This window comes from Glycine soja, chromosome 7 (assembly GCF_004193775.1).
Source record: "Glycine soja cultivar W05 chromosome 7, ASM419377v2, whole genome shotgun sequence".
Taxonomy (NCBI): domain Eukaryota; kingdom Viridiplantae; phylum Streptophyta; class Magnoliopsida; order Fabales; family Fabaceae; genus Glycine; species Glycine soja.
The window spans coordinates 38,703,750-38,723,731 of record NC_041008.1 but is presented as its reverse complement, the minus strand read 5'-3'; the positions used below and the strand labels follow the sequence as shown (position 1 = coordinate 38,723,731).

General features: G+C 28.0%; 1 protein-coding gene and 1 non-coding gene across 2 annotated transcripts; both read right to left on the bottom strand.

Moving 5' to 3' along the window:
- Nucleotides 1-9,656: 9,656 nt before the first annotated feature.
- Nucleotides 9,657-12,378, bottom strand: LOC114419548. Its single transcript, XM_028385248.1, has 3 exons — nt 12,034-12,378; nt 11,057-11,285; nt 9,657-10,334 (listed from the first exon to the last, which is right to left on the bottom strand). Exons 1-3 carry the CDS (start codon nt 12,304-12,306, stop codon nt 9,868-9,870), a joined length of 969 nt encoding a protein of 322 aa, XP_028241049.1. The 5' UTR covers nt 12,307-12,378; the 3' UTR covers nt 9,657-9,867.
- Nucleotides 12,379-16,945: 4,567 nt separating this feature from the next.
- Nucleotides 16,946-17,016, bottom strand: TRNAG-GCC. The gene has a single exon. It is a non-coding gene; the product is annotated as a tRNA-Gly (tRNA).
- Between the last annotated feature and the right edge of the window lie 2,966 nt (nt 17,017-19,982).

The following is a 19,982-nucleotide window of genomic DNA, read 5'->3' as shown; positions in this document are numbered from 1 at the left end:
ATTGCAGATTCTTCTTGTATGTGCATTGTCTAATGTCTAGTTAATTTCGAAGGAAAGCTACAGTGCTATTTTCTGTTATACTTTTATTGTTCAGTCACGAAAACAGTCACTTATTTTTCTTGCTGGTTATTTGTTTTTACGATTACTTAGCCGTGAAAATACCCTCTATCATCCAATACTAATTAAATCTCTGTATTGTATCCTTTTTTTTACTTCTTGATGTGGCATATAATGATTATGTTATCTTATTAATTCTTTCTTGTGAATTATAAAACTTGATCAATACATGATACGAAAGGTAGATATTGTTCGAGATCATGAATAAGGGTGGACGCACGTTGATGATTGGGGGGCTGGCTCCCCTGACTTTTTTAAAATTTATTTTTATTTATATAAATATATATTTTAATATTAAATTGATTGTTTTTATTTTGGGGTTAGATATGCTATTAAATTGTCATTTTTTTTATCAAACATATAATTTTCCTTTTATACTTTGTATTGTGAAGATAATGATATTTCGTTTTCCTTTTATGGTACTTATTGTGAAGATAATTGTATTTTTTCTTTTTTGAAAAAAATATTCAAATACTCTTTGTTTTTCTTTTGTATAGTATTTTTTATCATCTATTATAGTTATTTTAATGACTATAAATAATTATATTTACAAGAGTTTATTATCATTCTCTTCATAAGAATTTGATTATAAATGATTTGATAATCAAAAGTAATTTTTTTTAAAGAATTAATAGTTATTTATTAACATTTGTAACATGGTAAGCTTAATTACTAACACTTTATAAGATGTGAATAGATTGAGATTTGAGACACACTAATAAATATTTCCTTTCCAATCACTTCCTTGTATTTCTTTTATTCTTCCTTTCTCCTCTTGCCTTTGTTTATTTGAGCATTGTTAGTGTATGCATCGAAACAATTCGCTCAATAAATCTTGAGAAACAAGCCAAATATTGAGTTGTACCAGAGAGATATGTCAAAATAGGACACATATTAAAAACTTATCTAATCCAATGTAAATCAATCAAACTGATCCAAAAAACTAAAAAATTAATGGATAAAAAAATTGAAAACAATTTTTTTTATTTAATTAGATTGATTTTTGAATTTGATTTTAGAAACCGATGAAAACTCAACTTTTATATATATATATATATATATATATATATATATATATATATATATATATATATATATATTATTCATAAATTTATAATATCACTCATTCCTATTTTTATTTCTTACATCTATCTATGAAAAATAAAGATATTTTTACTAATTATTTGAGTTAAGATACATAAATATTCTATTATTAGTTACAAAATGACATAAATATAATTGAGATTTTAAATTATATTTTTTATGTTTATTATATATGTTACCTTTTATTTAATATTGTCTAAAAAATTAAAATTAGGATTAAAATAAAAAATCAATCCAATCCAAACCGCTTTAAATTGGATCAAATTGAAATGGATTAAAAATTTAAATTAAACTGATTGAAAGATAAATTAAAACAAAATAATTTGATTGAATGATTTTTCTATTCAAAATCTATTCAATTCGTAATGTAATGGCATACCATTATTATTCTTTTATTTTTCTTTAAAATGTAATAAATGTAAACACTAATTTTTATTGTAAATTCATGATATTGCTTTGTGACATGTAAATGGTTGAATTTTGTAATGTTGGGTCTTTAAAAAATGTTAAGTTTGCTTTTTGTTTAAATATATTTTCTATGAATATTATAACTTTTTTATATAATTTTATTTCAGAACATATGAATATTTCATATGAAATTTGATATGAATATATGAATGTTTGTTTATTTTTATACTTGGTCTCCCGATATTGAAGTCTGAGTCCAATAACAGTTTATGACCTAATAATTTCTCCATTAGACTAGAAGCATAAAAGCGTTCGGCAAACCACGTTTCCTTTTTTCCGGTCCCCCTCCGACGTCACCCTTAACCACTGCCTTGACCGGTGGCCGGAGCTCTGTTCCGACATCATCACAGCCGTTGTGGGCTTGAGCGGAGCGGAAAATGACATGAAGGTTGTTTATGTGCTTCTGTTCGTTAACGTTTCTTATACTCCTTTTAATTTTTCTTATGGGGTTTGGGTCAGCAAGCTTGGCCCAAAATCGTATCCTGCACCTTCACTCAATATGGGCCGAGTCCGTTTGTGTCTGGTTTCTCCTTATCCCGATATCAGTCTTTAGATGCCCTATGTAGCTATTTAATTGTTGCAAAACTAAAACAAAAAGGAAGACAATAATAAAATTAAGAGAAAACTTCGAACTATTTAATTTTGATAATAATAAATAATGATAAATTCTATAAAATAAGTTAGTTACTAAATAATAATAATAATAATAAAACTTTAGTAACAACTACATTGCAAACAACTCCAATTTACTCATTATAAAGAGGATAAATAATCATTTTCATCCTTCAATGTGTAGAGCGTTGACAAATTTGTTTTCAAAGAATGAAAATTTAAATTTTAGTCCTCAAAAGTGAAAAAAGTGCGACAAATTCATCCATCCTTTAACTTTCGTCAATTACCATTAATGAAAGAGTCTATGCGACGTAAAGGAATTGTCACAAAAATGATTGTCAGCATAGTTGCTAAATAGATTAAACCAAAATGCTAATAAGTTACCATTGGACCAAAATTTCAGTAAGTTACCATTGGAACAAAATGTCAGTAATTTTTCATTGAACCAAAATGTTAGTGATTTTTCATTGAACCAAAATGTCAGTATGTTTCCGTTAGATCAAAATATCACTAAGTTATCATTGGATCAAAATTTCAATAATTTTTCATTAGACCAAAATGTCAATAATTTTTTTTACCAAAATGCTAGTACGTTTCCATTAGTCTAATTTGTCAAACACTAAATTTTATTCCATTTAAGGATAAAATATAATTTAATCTTCATATTTTTCCTTTTTTAATCGTAGTAAGCATAACATTATAATAAACACTTAAAAAAATAGAGAAGCAAATATACGTTAGAACAAACATAGTAATAAGTATAATATTGATTAATAAACATAATTTATTTGTTGTTATGTAACTTCTAATGTGATAGTACTTTATCCAAAATATAAGACTTAAACAAACGATAAAGTATCGTCACATTAAAAATTTTATAGTAACAAATAGATTATACTTATTGTTATATTTGTTCTAAATTATGTTTGCTTTCCTATTTTTTTAAGTATTTTATTGTAATATTATGCTTGCAATGATAAAAAAAAAAAAGGGAGAGAAGATAAAGATTAAATTATATTTTACTCTTAAATAAAACAAAATTTGGAGTTTGACAAATTAGTCGAATGAAAACGTATTTACATTTAGGTCCAAAAAAAATTACTGATATTTTGGTCCAATGGTAACTTACTCATATTTTGGTCCAATATATTCAATAGTCATGTTGACAATTGTTTTTGTGACATTTTCGTCCTTCTGTGTTTCATAGGCTCTTTCATTAACGGTAACGGTTATAAGTTAACAAATGAATGAATTTGTTGTAGTTTTTTCACTTTTGGGGACTAAAATTTGAATTTTCATCTTTCGGGAACGAATTTGTCAGCGCTCTACACATTTAAGGATGAAAATGACTATTTACTCTTATAAAAATCATAAAAGGTAACAATTATCATGTTGGATATACTTTCGATTTGAGTATCGTAAAAACCTCTTAAATTAAAAAGATTATATATATATATATATATATTAAAATTTTGAAAATAGAAAATTAGATTTGAAAAAAAAAATATTTTTAAAATATAAAATTAACAGTAAAAAATTAATAGTTGTCAACACATAATGTTTTATATTAAGAAAATTATATAACTTTGATTTCTCATAATAGTTGCGAATACGTCACTGATATTTTATATTTTTTTTTGTCTAAAAGATGATGATGATAATAATAATAAATAAATAAATAAATGATACTTTTTCTAGACTCATATATAAATAAAAAATATTCTTATTTGTTGGAATTAAATATAAGTAAATCTAATTATTTTTGTCTTATTTAATGCTATAATTCCAAAAATATCCTTAGTTAATTTTGTTTCTATTTTCAACAATTCTTTTTTATTCATGATAGTAAATTCTAACGAAAGATATTTTAAAAATAACCTTATTTTATTGAGATTAGTAAAATTAAATGATGTCCACAATTTTTCTTAATTAGTGTGAAATTAATTATTTTTACTTATATATGAGTTGAGAGAGAGAGTATTGTTTAAAAATAATGACTTACCTTTTTTCAAAGATAATAAATTTATTTTTAATAATAAAAATTCTCATGTTTAAAAACTAACAAATAAAACATCCAAAAAAGGCATTGTTTTCTTTTGAGAGTAAATTAAATGTTTTTTATGTTATGTAAATTTTGCACTTTTATAATAGAGTAAATCATTTTGGGACAAATATGATAAGATACTAGCACCTTCCCAATATGTAATTAATTTTCAGACCCAATATTTAACTTTGAAAACCATTTTTTCAATGTTTTCCCTAAAAATAGACCTGGGTGGCAATTCTCTATTTTCATACTTTTATTTTTATTTGTGTATTGAACTTGTCTATTATTTTTAATCTACCACACCTTATCTCTATCTTTAAATAGAATTTGAATAAAAGAAATTATTAATCATTATTAATTAAAAATAATCTTATATAACAATTTAAATGGTTCATTGTAAATTCAAAATATAACTTATATACTTAAGGATTAAATAACAAGTTGGACTCTATAAAATATCATATTTTTTGTTTTAGTCCTTTTACATTATTTTTTATAATTTAAACCTCTTTTTTTATAGCTACAACTTCCTTAATCTCTTAAGTTTTGTGCTTGTTGGTTTCATTTTTTACTATTGAAGTGATATGTGTCTTTTCAATGATCACTATCACCATGATTTTTACCTTTTTCATAGTCTTGACTTTAACCTTTTTCATTTTTCTTGGGAGGCGATGTCTATCGCGCATAAGTGAAACAACTTATGCATGAAGCTAAAGTTTTATGAACCATCGGATTTATTAATAAAACATGTATAGATGAGATTGAATTTTTATTTTTTTGTTTTATTTATTTCTTTTTACTTTTTTTCTTCTATCCCATCATGCCCTTTTGTCATTTTCTATTTCTTTCCTTCTTTCCCTTCTTTTCTACCAAAACTCATACCCGGTTGCGAGACTTAATTATCGAGGACCATCACCATAGTTGTTTTCAATTATTTGGTTTCCTTTTCCTACAACACCGACAATCTCTACAACATTCCTTTCCACCACGGTTGCAACCTAACCATCCATGTCTCTCTACATATTTTAATTTTTAAACTTCTACTACTCTTTTTTTAAAAACTACCAACTACTCTCACGTAGTTAGTTATTTTTTATTAGTTGTATTTTTTAACTTCTAAATCTTTTTTCCCTTTTTTATTTATTTAAAATATACAGAGAGGCACATAGTTCCTCTCTCCTCCTAGTTATTATTAATTGTGATTATTTTGAATTTGTATTGATTGTGATTATTGCTTGAATAAAAGATGTCAATGTTTTACTTTTTTTTAAAATAAATTATTAAAATAGTAGATAAGATGTTGATCATGTTATAAAGGATCAATAAACCTACTTTTACATGATAAAATTATCTTTAATGATGACAACCCAGGGTGTGAATCAATTGGGGTAAGGTTGTTCCAATTTAATTACTAGTTTCAAGTTTAAGTTTTGGGCATGTAGTTGCATTAAATAGTCAGAATGGTCATAATAATTTTACTCTACTAAAAAAAATTACCTTTAAAGGAGAATACATGTGTTCTATAAATTTTTTTTATCTTTATTGGCCTATTGTATGTGACTTCTTATCTATTTTTTTTAATGATTTAGTAATTTTTTTCTAATTCATTTTATGAAAAAGATATAATTTGTTTGACATAAGTTTTTCATGTTTGTAATGATTTTTTTCATTTCACATATTTAAAAATAATGTGCATTTTTTTAATTTGCAGAAATTGTGATAATGCTAAACAAAACAAGCGATGGATGGAACTTAAAAATAGGGCTTTACCAGAGTATTTAAAAGGACTTGAAGATTTCTTTTGGATGCAAGCCTAGCCAGACAATTAGGTGTCCAGGTTGTAAATGCAATAATATTTTTTTCTAAGACAAAAGGTAATGTGATGCATGATTTACTAAGGTGGGGATTTGAACCAAGTTATATGCAATGGGAGTTTCATGGAGAATCCTCTGATAAAGATGTTTCTTCATCTGATAGTGATAATAATGACTTTGATGTTAACCTTGTAAAGGAGTGATGATGCTTAAGCCTACTCCATGCTTTATGACATGAATCAATCATTAGACAAGATGATGTATACTTGATCATCCAATTTCTAGTAATGAATAGTCAAATAAGGAAGTTAAAAGGTTTTATAGATTGTTGAAAGATGTTGAACAAAAATTATATACTAGATGTAAAAAAAATCAAAATTATATTTAATGTGTCTCTTAATCTCTTCCAAATGAAATGTCATTATTGGTGGACCAATACTTTGTTTAATTCACTACTAAAACTATTGATTGAAGCTTTACCCGAAAGTAATGTGTTTGTCGACTCAATTTATGAGACTTGAAATACTAATAAAGATCTTAGACTTAATTATGTCAAGATAGATATCTATATAATGATTATACTTTGTATGGTGGAAAAGAGTATGAAAAGCTTGGTGAATGTACTATTTGTGGGAAAAGCAAGTGACAAGAATAAGAATGATATCCCTAATAAGATTGTATTAATTGTTCATTATTTTCTTATTTCAAACAAAGATTATTCATGTCAAAACATATATAATAGGCTTGTGAAATAAGTCTATGATCACCATTTTCACCAAAATCCTCAAATAAAAATAAATATCATCAATTTAATTCAAGATCAAGCCATATAAATCCAGAATAATCATCAAACAGCCAACATCAATCATAAAAATATTCATAGTAAAATTTAAACTTAAAACAACAATAATCCACCACGATAATATAATTAGAGGCTGGCAAGATAGAAAGAACTAATTAAACTATGGAGATTTGGGGGACAAATCTCCTCCTACAAACTTTTGCGAAATAAAGAGGTTAATCCCCACTCCCCCCTTACCTCAAAGTGGTATATATTGACGAAGAGAAGGGAGAAGAGAGCTTCGAAGATGAGAAGAACTTAGCACCGCACCAACAAAAGCTACCCCTTTAATATTTACGCAAGGTTTTGCGTGTTTGTGTAAGAAAATAGAAAATGAAAAGAGTGAGAAAAGGAGGAGAGAGAGAGAGAGAGAGAGAGGGGAAGAGGAACTGAATGTTGAGTTTTTATGTTGGTTTTAACTTAGTGAATACGTAGGGTAATTTGTGGTTATAAAAATTTGCAAACAGTAACAATTGTTATTGCAAAATTCCATAAAATCTCATTGGATAAGAGCTGACTCACTTTCACCTTGCTCCCTACGTAAATCTCAATCTTGCTTCTTGTTCCTTGCAAATTTATGGCTTGGTATTCTAAAAATCAGACAAAATTTTGGTCCTCTAAATTTTAAAACATATATGTTCTTTGCAGACAGAAAAGAGGGGAAAGAGGAGAACCAGGACAAGAGGGGAAGGAAGAATAAAACGTAAAAGGATATAATGAGAAAGATAGGAAGGGAAAAAAAAAAATTCAAACCCTGCGTAAAGATGTTTCACTTACACACTGTAGACACCATTTCTTTGTGAGGTGATGGATTCTTATCTTTTGTCTTTCAAATGGACCTTTAATTTGCTTGAAAGGCTCAAATTGGTGGCTGCTTCTTCATCATTAACACCTCCAAACCCTCACCATATCTCCTCCTTTAATTGGTAGTTGCCAAGACTCTCAAAACCATTATGAAAAGTTATCGAATAAGTTTTTATAAGTCTTCAAAACTAATTTTCAAATTTCCACCATCAAAATTGGGCTTCCATTAAAGTTTTAGCATTTTTTTTTTCTTCGTAAACTTGCTCTACCATGTCCTACACGTATTTGACACTAGCTAGCCAAGCATTGTTGTCATATGAATACATCAATTATCAAAGTTTTTTTTTTTTTTTTGAGTTAGAGTATTGAAACAATGTAATTAGACATCTTCAAACTAAGCAAGCTCTAATATCACTTTGAAAAAAAAAAATAAGGGAAGTAAAAAGAGGGAGGAGAACACTCAAATACTCTAAGAAACTCACTTGATTTGGATTGCAAATGCCCTAGTTCATAAGTATTCATACTACGCAAAACACATTTTCATACATCAAAACATGTCTCTTGAAAAATATTAAGTGTTTGAATCTAAAGACATCCATTAGAAAAATAATATGAATATCAAAATACATGAACTAATGATAAATCAAGTTGGAAATGTTCTAATCAAGTCCACTAAAATTCTTGTAATTAAGTTGGCACAAGGGTCTAGGTACATCTTGTACTCTCGTGGTCCTGATTAATAAAATTTTGTTTTGCTATTAAAAAAACTCCACTAAAAGTCCATATATTATTAACAACATGGAAAGTTCAAATGTGAATGTTACAAAAACCAACAAGGATCAATCCAAGAATAGCTACTATATTATAGTTGTTAGCTAGACAATGTAACTACAAAATTCGCTCCTAATATCGTTTTTCAAGTTGGTGCAATGTTCATCACCCTTGGGTGATAGATACTCTTGTAGATGCTTAATTAAGTAATTCAATTACAAGCAGTTGCATCATTATGGGATACTTTAGCTTCCATTGCATTTTTATAAATACATGAAATTTCGTTTTGTATCAACATTTTTTATTCATTCGATCAAAATATGATGAGATGTTTCTATAGAACTCTTATTAATCTTCGAGATCTATGATAAGCGATCACATTAAATTGGTGTCACATATATCTTCTCTCAAATTTATGATAGCCTTTCTTCTCCCAAACTTATTTAAGATATTTTATTTTTTCTTGTGTCTTGATATTTTTATTTTTTTATTCTGATTTCTTTTAATTAATTTATAATAAAAATAAATTACGTTTTTCATTCATGAATAATTTGTACATAATACATAATTAATAACAAAGAATTTGTTTGGATAAACATCTCTATAAACAGCTATAGAAGGAGAAATTAAATTAGAAGCAAAAATAAAATAAGCTTATACATAATTTAAAATTAGTTTATACATAAAATAATTATATAAGTTTTCTTATTTAACTTCTTTAAAGGATAATTTTTAACTTATATATAAGCTAATTTTAGCTTACGAAAATTCTTTTCTTTTTTTTTCCACTTTATGTATTTATGAAAAAAATTATCCAAAACACCCTAATTATATAATAAATTAAATCTCTTCATACTGATCGATTTTGATGAATTGTTAATGGAACAACAGCGTGCGTTAATTAAAATAAAGATAACTATTGTCATTAATCCGCATGTAAAGATCTTATTTTTCAGGCTACTTTGAACTAATTAAGCAAAAATTATTCATCACCTTGAACTATGATTTTATAAAGCGATAAAAGCAAGTTAATTACATTTAATTTAACTAGCCCACCAAAGAAGAGAAAAGACCGATGTTGAATTAATGGCAAAATAAATATGATTTTAACCCTCAATTGAGTCACCCTATATGTAAAGCAACATATCAATAAAAAAAAAATAAAAATAGGTACATGTTTAATGGATCTTTCAAATTCAGGGCAACTTTGAAGTACCAACCTATTGCTACAAATAAATTATTTAAAGAGAGAGAAATGAAACCTAGCTACTTTTCTGTCTTAATTACGATTACAAAACTGCAACAGCTGAACAATGCATATTGGGAAGCTTCAACATTTCTGTCTTAGAATTCGTTTCTAGCATCAGATCCACTGTTAGCAGTGATGCCCTAGGCTTTGGTTTTGGCATCATCACCTCGGAATTTCCCATCATTGAATTTGAAAGTGAAGTTGTTGAGGTGTTCCTTTTGCATGGACCTAGCCACTTAGCGTGCACGTACTTGTGCTTCCTCCATGGTCCCATGTGCATTTTGTTTTCCTTCATGCACCTTTTTGCTCCCATGCACAACACCTTGATGATGTTGCTTAATCTCTCTATTTTCCCCACATACACCTCAGGGAGCTTCCGAACAAGCCCGTTGTACTCTTCACTTGCCCTTGCCATCTCAAACTCTGCTCGGAAATTCAGTTCTATGATCACCCTAATTTCTTGCTTTTTGCTTCTGCTGTCTATAACATCTAGAAAAGTATGCTCCCCTGCACAGTTATGGTAAATGTTAGCTTTTGATGCTAATTTCTTGAATTTTCTTCTCTCTTTGATTGTTACACTTGTATGTACTTGTTTTTTTTTTTTTTTTTTATTCATAAGACTTAAATTCAATTATCAGAAAATTCATAATAATTTATATGACATAACTGACTGAGTTAAATTAATCTTTTAATTACGTGCGTGCGCGTGTCTATGCAAAAGTTTGAAGTTACTAGTTACTTTTGTAAGGGACTAAGTTTAAAATTTGTTTGTACCTAACACCTTAAACTTTTCGCAGGAAACCAAGTTGCCCCTTGAAAATATGTATACACCTAATGCCTAATATAAATTATAATTGACATGGATAATGATCCTAATTATTTGTTATTATAATAGAACTACAAATTAAGGAAAGTGACAATACCTATTGATATGAAAGTGATTTCTAGATTAAAAAATAAATGAGATAACGTTGCTAATTAATAATAGTTTCTTTCTAATTATATATCTTATATATTAATTATTGTATACCTAGCTACCAATTAAGAAGGCTTCTTTTTCAATTTTTAAAACACGAAATAGGAAAAAAGTGTTACAAATGTCAAAAAGGGAAAAGAATCAAAACATGCATTTGTTGGAATGAATGTATATTATCTTTGACTAATTCTTGATCAATATGGAACAGTTAATTTTTTTTTATATATTTTTAGAATGCAATATAGCAGTTTACCTGATGGAATACTTGGTGAGCTGCTCCATTTTGTTTTGCAAATGGCACTGTCATAACCAGACTTCTGAAGGCGCCTTGAGACTTGTATCATGAAACAGTTTCTACAGGATCTGGAAATTATCTGTCTACTGCAACTGCACACTATTTCCGCGTTTTGTATATCCTGAACGGCTTCTTTGGTGACATTTCTTATCCTTGACTCAACTGAAGTTGTTCTATATAGGTTGGTCTGCATTAAATTAATAAAAACCAATTGCAACTTGGTCAAAACCAACGAGTCTAAAACCTCAAAAGCCAACTAAGATTTTCGGACAAAAATGGAATGATAAAACTAACCTTATCATGCTAATCAAAGTAACGTTTATTAATCTCAACCGTTTCTTTTTAAATAAAAATTAAATTTATTCAGTTTGTTAAGAAATTATTAATGATGATATTTCAAATTTTAATCATGTGTCTCATGTTCATATTTTTCAGTATACGTTAAACTCAGTTTATTTTAAAAAATAATTATTTTTTTTTACTTCTCAAGCAAATTTTTATAACTTAATTAGAATGCATCGAGAATATGAAAAAAAAAATTAGTATATCATCCACTCACAAATTTTCAAATATAATAAGTTTGTCGATGTTAAGAATAATTAAAATCATAACTGATATGAATTTTGTTGAGTTGAAATGATAAAAATCTTTATGCAAACAATGGATGGATTTGGATACTAAACTCAAACTTCTGAAAAAAAAAAAAAAAATTTCTGATTAAAAGATTCCTAAACACTGGCCAGTTTGTAGCTTCTGTACTTTGATTTTAGTTTTGCAGATTTCAAGTTCAAAATTTCATTGAAACACGTAGGAGATGAGAATAAAGTACCAACTTAATTGATAAATTTTTCCTTTGCATGTATTAACATTGATCTATTAAGCAAATCAAACAATGAAAGAATCAAATAATCAAGAACATGCCATGTCAAAATTACCTGCAAAAGCTGGTGTTGATTATCCCAAAAGCTTCTATTCTCCTCAACGCTGCCACCATCAACCCTCTCACCATCATCTTCATCATCCAATTCCATTTCATTGGATTGATGAAACTCATCGCCAGAACCTTCACTTTTGGCCAACGACATGATCTCACCATCATCGAGAAATTCAAACTCCACATCTCCAAGTTGTAATTTCTCGCACCCCAAATATTCCCTTCGGGGTAGAAACCTCGTGACTCCTCCTCGGACCATAGAGGTGGCACCCATAACAACAAAAACAACCGAACAAGGTGGTCTTTGTTTTTTTGACTTAAAACAAATTGGTGTGTGGAAATTGGATTAAGGAAAAGGGCTATTTATATATACGAAGAAAAAAAAAGTGAGTAGTGGTGGGATCAATTTCTAATCGCCGCGCGCACATGTTAGGGTAGATTCTGGTAGCATATACTTAGTGGCGTGACCCTATTGGTTGATTTTATTAATATTTTGGTTTTGGGTAAAATGAAATTCATATATACAGCATGGATCCACGTCAGTGGTTTGCAATAATTTTCATCCAACTCATCTCATCACACTGTTCTAAACCATACTGATCCTGATCTAGTTTTAGAACAGCGGAGAATGTGATAGAGAGAAGCTACGTTGCAATTGCAAGCTCAACTATACTATGGGCTTATCTCTTGTGGGGCTTACTTGTCGCTTTGTCGTTCATATATACAAAAATGATAATTATGTGTCTATAAAACCACCTGGTCATAATTAAACAGCAATGTAATTTATACGTTTCTTATATATCATGATTACTCCAATACCAGAAATGTTATATATTTTTTGTCTTTTTGATGATCAATTTTCGCGGTTAAAAAATTTGATTAGTGTAAAATTTTTCTTTCTAATTAATTGCACTTTTTTCATCTACCGTATTCAATTTTAAAACCTTACTTAAAGAAACTAAACTCAAGATCACCCAATTAGTAGAAATTTTATATATAATTATTAATTAATAACAAATAGGGGTGATTAACTGACTACAAATAATAACAATTTTAGATTATTTTCTTGAAATTGTGATTCATACTTCCTGAATGTTTTAATTTTTTATTTATGTAAAAATTAAGGAAAATAAATGTAATCATTAGAACTATACATAAAATAAATATATGAACATGTGTGTGATATAGTTGATAAAAAATTTATCTCTTAAATACGTAGTTAAAAATTTTATTTTATGTTGATAAGTATGAAAAAATACTAGTTGGAAAATATTAATATTTTAAATAAATCTCAGTAATTTAAACTATTTATCATTGGTTGAATATTTTAGTGACCAAGAATAAAAAGACAAAAGGACTAAGTTTTAAAATAAATTATTTTTTGGGTATAATAATGAAAGAAGTTGAAGTACTAACCACTATCATGATAACTTTATTATATAGTAAGTGGATTTGGAAAAAAAATAGTTTTGGGATTGACATGGATAAATCCACCGTGTCTTGCTAGTGTCATAGGATTTGTTTGTTGTTTCTAAAAAATTCCTTAATTCAGAGTGTAAGAAGGGTTTCTTGTAATTTTGTTAAGGACACAATAATAGGATTAGCAGCAGTGCAAGTGCGCAACTTTGATGATGCATGCTGCGCCGCGTCGTTGCATAAAAGACAATTTTTGAATGAACTTTCTCGTGGGGGAATCTGGGGTTGGGACTTCAAAGCCAATCTTTTTCTACTGCAATGTGTTTTCCTTGTTTTCGGCATGCTTAATTGCTTCTTTCTCAAAGATGATTTAATATAGTTATGGATATGGCTGTCAAATCATTGTTTTTTATCTTATTCTTAACCCTCAAATTGTGTTCGCTTTTGGGTCTTGGGTGAGAAACGTGACGCCGTGGAGTTCGTAAAATTGATAGAATCATGGATCACGAGGCAGGGTTGTTACCCTGAATCAATGAATTGTTAGCCTAATTAAATTTCCATTTATTTAACATATCCTTGAAAATATTATTAAGAATTAAGAAAAAGGAATTGTAAATATAACTCAAACACATATTTGAAAGTGTTCCGGATTAGTGTCTCGTTATAATCTAGATCGAGATCCACATAATTCGGTTTGGTCAAGCCCAAACTATCATATATGGAAAAGAGGACATGCACCATATACAATTACTCTTGAGGCAGATTACAACGATCACATGTGACCATAATTGTCTAACTAAGTTTCTTGATCTAAATTTGAGTATTTAAATAAATAACTACAAGTATGAACATTTAATTCTAATCTCATTTACACACATTTTTTCCCCTCTAAAACTGACTTAAGCATTAAAATATTTCCCGGTGTACCACATGACATTGTGCTTTGTCGCCTGAAGTTAAGATTTACAGTGAAATTTTGCAAGAGTTATTAGATTGATTTTGTGATTGAAGTGAGAATAAGATGGAATGAGATTGTATATTTAAATCTTTTTTACTAACAAAAAGTAACAAATTAATAATTAATATTTATTGATAAATAAAATTACATTAAAACTCCCGCCAACAATGAATCTATGATTTTTCCATGTCGAACAGAAAGAATGTACTTACAAGAAGGAACCACTGCTAGCTAAAACATTTTGAACCTCAGTTAAAGTCAGCATCAAACACTTCGGATCAGTTAAAAAAACAATTATTTCATCTAATATTTTTTTTCACGTATCATGTGTGTGATGATTGACATATGGGTCAACATGTGCCAACATCAAATATTGTATGATGTTTCCTTACATGCAATATATCATTAATTAATTGACAGAACTTATTTTATGTTTTATTTCCAATGTAATCTTTGTATTGGTGTATATCAATGTCGACATATACACTACTGCTGGAAGACAGATCTCTCTGGTTATGCATGGCAGGGAACAAATGCCACCAAACAGATAAGATAAGTATCGATCATGTGTGCAATATATGGCCTTTCAACTTCAGGACATGCTGTGTGATTATTTTTTGGATATATATTGAACATCCAGGTAAAGTACCACGTGCTTTGTGTACATGTATTTCCTTCATTTACAATCATAAATTAATAACAATTTAAACGAATAAAGTTAATTTGGATTTCAAAAAAAAAATTATGAGTTGATACTTAAATATATAAATATCGTATTATACAATTTTTTAAATTAATCAAGAAGAAATTATATACTTGAAATCAAGAATGGATCAGAAGTGTATCAAAGTGAATCGATTTTTTATATAATTATTTAAATATCTAACTTCTAATAAATAACAATTTAAAATATATATTTATTATTAATTTTATGCGTAAAATTAGATATATGATTCACAACTAAAAAAATTAAACAAATAACAACTCAAAAATCAATTTTTCTTATACATTTTCCTTTATAAGAAAGACTTTTTTAATTTTAATTTTTTGTTGGGAGATAGGGGTGGGAATAGACCAGGCCGGCCTACAGGGGCCTACGACCTAACCTACATAAAGTCTGGCCTGAACTGACCTATTTAAGTAAAATGTTAGGCTCAGGTTTTTTTAAAAGCCTATTAAATTAAATAGACCAGACTTAGGCTTATTAAAAAGTCTTATAAGCCTGATAGACTGGCCTATATATATATATATATATATATATATATATATATATATATATATATATATATTATTTTTTGGATACAATTAATTTTTTTTAAAACTATCAGACTTTGATTATACATTACTGCTTTATAACTTCTATTCCTATAATCAAGGACTTTAATTACAATTTAGTTGTGAGTCATGTGCCCTTTTATATTCCTCATTATTTTGATTGGCTTTCCTTTTTCTTTAACTTTTTTATTATGTTCCTACTCCATAAAATATTAAGTATTTATTGTGAAGAATGCTTTTAAAAAGGCTATCAGGCCAGGCCAGGCTTTTAAAAAGGCCAGGCCGAGCCAAAATAAAAGTCTTTGATAGGCTCAGGCCTCAAAGATTCATCATAGGCTAGGCTCAGACCTTTCAAATCCTGGCCTGACCTGGCCTATTTCTACCCCTACTGGGAGATTAAAGCCCCTGTTTGTCTCCCTTGAATCTGTCCCATGAAATGTTCCAAATAAGAGCTGGTACTATTATAAATATAGACTGTTTTCTTAAAAAATAAATATAGACTATTAGAATATATTTGAATAATTGAAATTAAAATTAAAATGAAAATAAATAAACAACTAGCACAATATTTTTCCTAGCTACTAGGTGGGACTTGTAATTATTGTCCAGGTTACCACCCTAAAATCTCATCTTATGTATTTCGGAGAACAAAAAAGTTAGATAGATGATATCATTGGATTCCAGCACTAAAAAATTGAAACCTAAAATCATCATCATAACCAATAATCATGGTCACGATGGAACAACATAAACTTAATCAACCTTTTTATTTTTATTTTTTGAACTTGTGACTTTTGTATTATTAGCAAGATATTCTAAACTAACCATTTAAATAATAAATTTTGTACAAGAAAAATGACCGATAGAATAAGAAAATTTCTTTTTTTCTTCTAGAAACCTACCAAGCTCACGAAAAAACAGTCTGAAAGCTCAAACCCAACTTGTATTAAAAATGGGGGGAGTTGTTGTTGCCCCACTCCAACTATGTTAGCCCCTACCAACGGGCTGAATTCTTTTTTTATTCCCAGAATGTTCTTAAGAAGAAGGGGGAGAAGGAGAAGAAAAAAGGGGTGTCAAGATGGTGGGAGGTGCAGATAAGGCTTAAGAAGAAGAGAGAGGGTAAGAAATTTTGAAATGAGGGATAAAATGGTCTTTCACGGGTTGTTAGCAGCCAATAGCAAAGAAGATAGGGGCCAATAGCAACCCTAAATAGAGTAAAAAAAAATGAAAAGAAAATTAATTAAATAAATAAATATTTAAAATTTGCACCAGCCGGGAATCGAACCCGGGTCTGTACCGTGGCAGGGTACTATTCTACCACTAGACCACTGGTGCTTGTTACTTTCGTCTTTGATATAGTTTAAAATATAAAAAAAGTAACTTCACAATACCCATGGATCATGATAGATTGGTTCATTCCCCTTGCATGTAACGTTGCACTATTAAAATGTGAGTGGGAACAATAAAAATAGGAATGCAAAATTGTACTGCTTCCATCTACGTGAAATTCTCACATTCCATAATTTTTCATGCAATGTACTTGGCAGCTATTGTGATTTGTGAAAGCCTGAAAACCCCTTATTCATGTCATTTATACAAATTCTAATCTCATATTTCTTCGAAAAATAAGAAATCAAAACATTTATCATTCTATTTTAATTCATTTTCTTAAGTATTCTTCATTTATTCATTAATGATATATTTTTATCCATAAAAATAAAAATGAATACCAATTTAGTTCAAAGAATCTTTGATCCAAAATCGTACTTGAGATTTTCATCTCAGAATTCCTCCATTATATGTGTAATGATAAAAGTACATAGAATAAAAACAGATTACTGTATTTGGACTAGTATTTTTACAAAAAAAAAAAAAAAAAAAGAAATTCTCTCATTTAGGATTGTGTTTACAGTAAGGTCACTTAGGCAAAAATGTCTTGGGTCCTCTTAAAAATAAGATGCTGATTGTTTAGTATCAAGGCCCCATTAGACAAGTACATTTGCCTCCATTCACTTGTCAGAGACTTAATTTTTAAAATTGTTAGACAGTTAATTAGATATAAGACTATTGTGCGGCTATGACCAAGAAATAAAATGGACAATTAAGAAAAGAAGGGAATTAATCAAATTGTGGTTGTGAATCCCTAGGAAATATGAGATTGGATACTTTAAAAGTCAAGCCAAGGTATCTTTTAAGTTTCATGTCTATTCTCTTTTTTTTTTCTTATAACTGTCCACTCTTTCTTATTTTTTTTCTTCAAGTTTCATGATTGACTCTTCATTTGTGAATACTTCATTTAATTTCATCTAATCTTACCTATTATATTTCCAACTATAGTAATCATAAATACTAACTATTCTTTTCAATTCCCAAAGTAGAATGCATTGATAGTTTTACCATTAAAACTAAATTGTGAACTATTTTAATGTATTAATTGAGATCACAAAGCAAAAAAAAATATAAAAATGATGGTTAACCTTTGATAAAAATATTTTTAATTTTTTTTGCCTAGGTCCTAAAATTTTTAAACATATTCTTTTAGAAATTTATAATAACTCATACACACTTTCTCAATTACATATATTTAAAAGAATAAATTACACACACCTCTTTTGTTTTATGCAAAATGCATTTGGTATCAATCCTTTTTTAGAAGTTCTTAAAAATATTTAGTTAAGAGTATTACATCAATCTATTTAAATAAATTATTGTTGTATTAATGTTTTTACTTAATATTTTTATATTACATGCTTGTTAGTTTATTTAATAGTACTTAAATTGATTAGTTTACAAATAAGTTTCACTTATTTCCAAGGTTGTAATATGTCATAAGCCTTAGCAAAATATGTTCTTATAATTAATTTACCAGCAACTAATCAACTGATATTGAATTTAAACCATTGAATGGACCATCTCCCATTCCAATATTTTTGTTCTTGGGAACTAGATCTAGAGGAGTTAATCCTCAAAAGTCAAAATCTATACAAGAAAGGAAACTCCAAAACTGACATGCCAAAGAAACTTCAACAATATATAGAAGAGACATCATATATATGGATCTATAATAGGCATATAATTATGAGATCGAGCAATTCCTCAACCAACAAACTACCTTATTTAATTCCCTTTCGTCATATGCACGAAATACAACAAAGACCAGCCTCCTTGATCGAAGTTTGTTGACTTTGAAGCAATGCGTTACAGTAGTATACCACCATTAACTAATTCGACATCTAACCTTGAATCACCAACCAGTTAAAGTTATGATGATGACTTGTCATGTTTACAGATTGACAGTACTAAGAACAAATTTGATATTAATTAAAAAGTAATAAACTTAACTTAATTTCTTAAGATTTTTTCAGTTTTTAGTTTTTTAATTTTAATATTTTCAATTATTGTAATTTATAGCATTATATTAGGTTGGTCTATGAATTTTGGATTTTTAGTATGAAAATATTTGTGTAAAATTGAAATAAAACGAATTATATTTTGATCTGTTTTATATAAATTCTTTCTGATTTGCTTTATTATTGTAAATGGATTTATTTTTTTAAAAAAATTTGAATTCAAGAAAAAGTTGTATATTGATCCTTAAAATACAATTGATATAGTTAATTAATCAACGTTCTATAAAGTTAATTAATCAAAGTTTTATATTCATTTTTTTCAATTTTTTGTATAACTGCTAGAACATTTTGTTTTTAAAATCCTATGCTAATCTAGTTAATTAATCAACGTTCTATAAAGTTTAGATAAAAGTATGTATTTGCTTAAAAAGTTGTAAACCAAAGGCTAATAAAAGAGGTCACAAAACTCATCGGCCACAAGTCCAAGTGTAGAAGGAGAAGTGCATTTTGTTTATGTTTTTGTTTTTTAACAAAAAAAAAATTGCTTGGATGATGAAGGTCAAGTATACATTTATTACCCCCAAAAAAAAAGTCTTCACTAAATAGACTAATATTGTGTTAATATATATGAAAACAATTTCTTCTATAGTAATTAATAATTTGATTTGGCCTTCTATGGCTTAATATAATTAAAATATAACATATTTATATTCATAATTAATCTAACATCTTACTAAAATAATGTTGAGTAATCAATGCTCCCATAAATAAAATTACTCACACCCAGAAAGGATCTTGAAAACACTAAAAAGATTACATTATAATAAAAATAATAACAAACTCAAGAATTTAACGTGGTTCAATACCTCTTGTTTATGTCCACGGAACCGTCTCAAAAGTATTTTTCTATCACAAAAATGATAACAAGATTGTAACTCATCTCAAATAGTG

What these genes read in the sequence shown, in the direction of transcription:
- LOC114419548 (XM_028385248.1), bottom strand. Translation starts at nt 12,306, where the DNA reads ATGGGTGCCACCTCTATGGTCCGAGGAGGAGTCACGAGGTTTCTACCC. An exon ending in ATCAACACCAGCTTTTGCAG is followed by an intron (nt 11,286 to 12,033) that starts GTAATTTTGACA and finishes AATTTAATGCAG; the next exon opens with ACCAACCTATATAGAACAAC. An exon ending in CTCACCAAGTATTCCATCAG is followed by an intron (nt 10,335 to 11,056) that starts GTAAACTGCTAT and finishes ATAACTGTGCAG; the next exon opens with GGGAGCATACTTTTCTAGAT.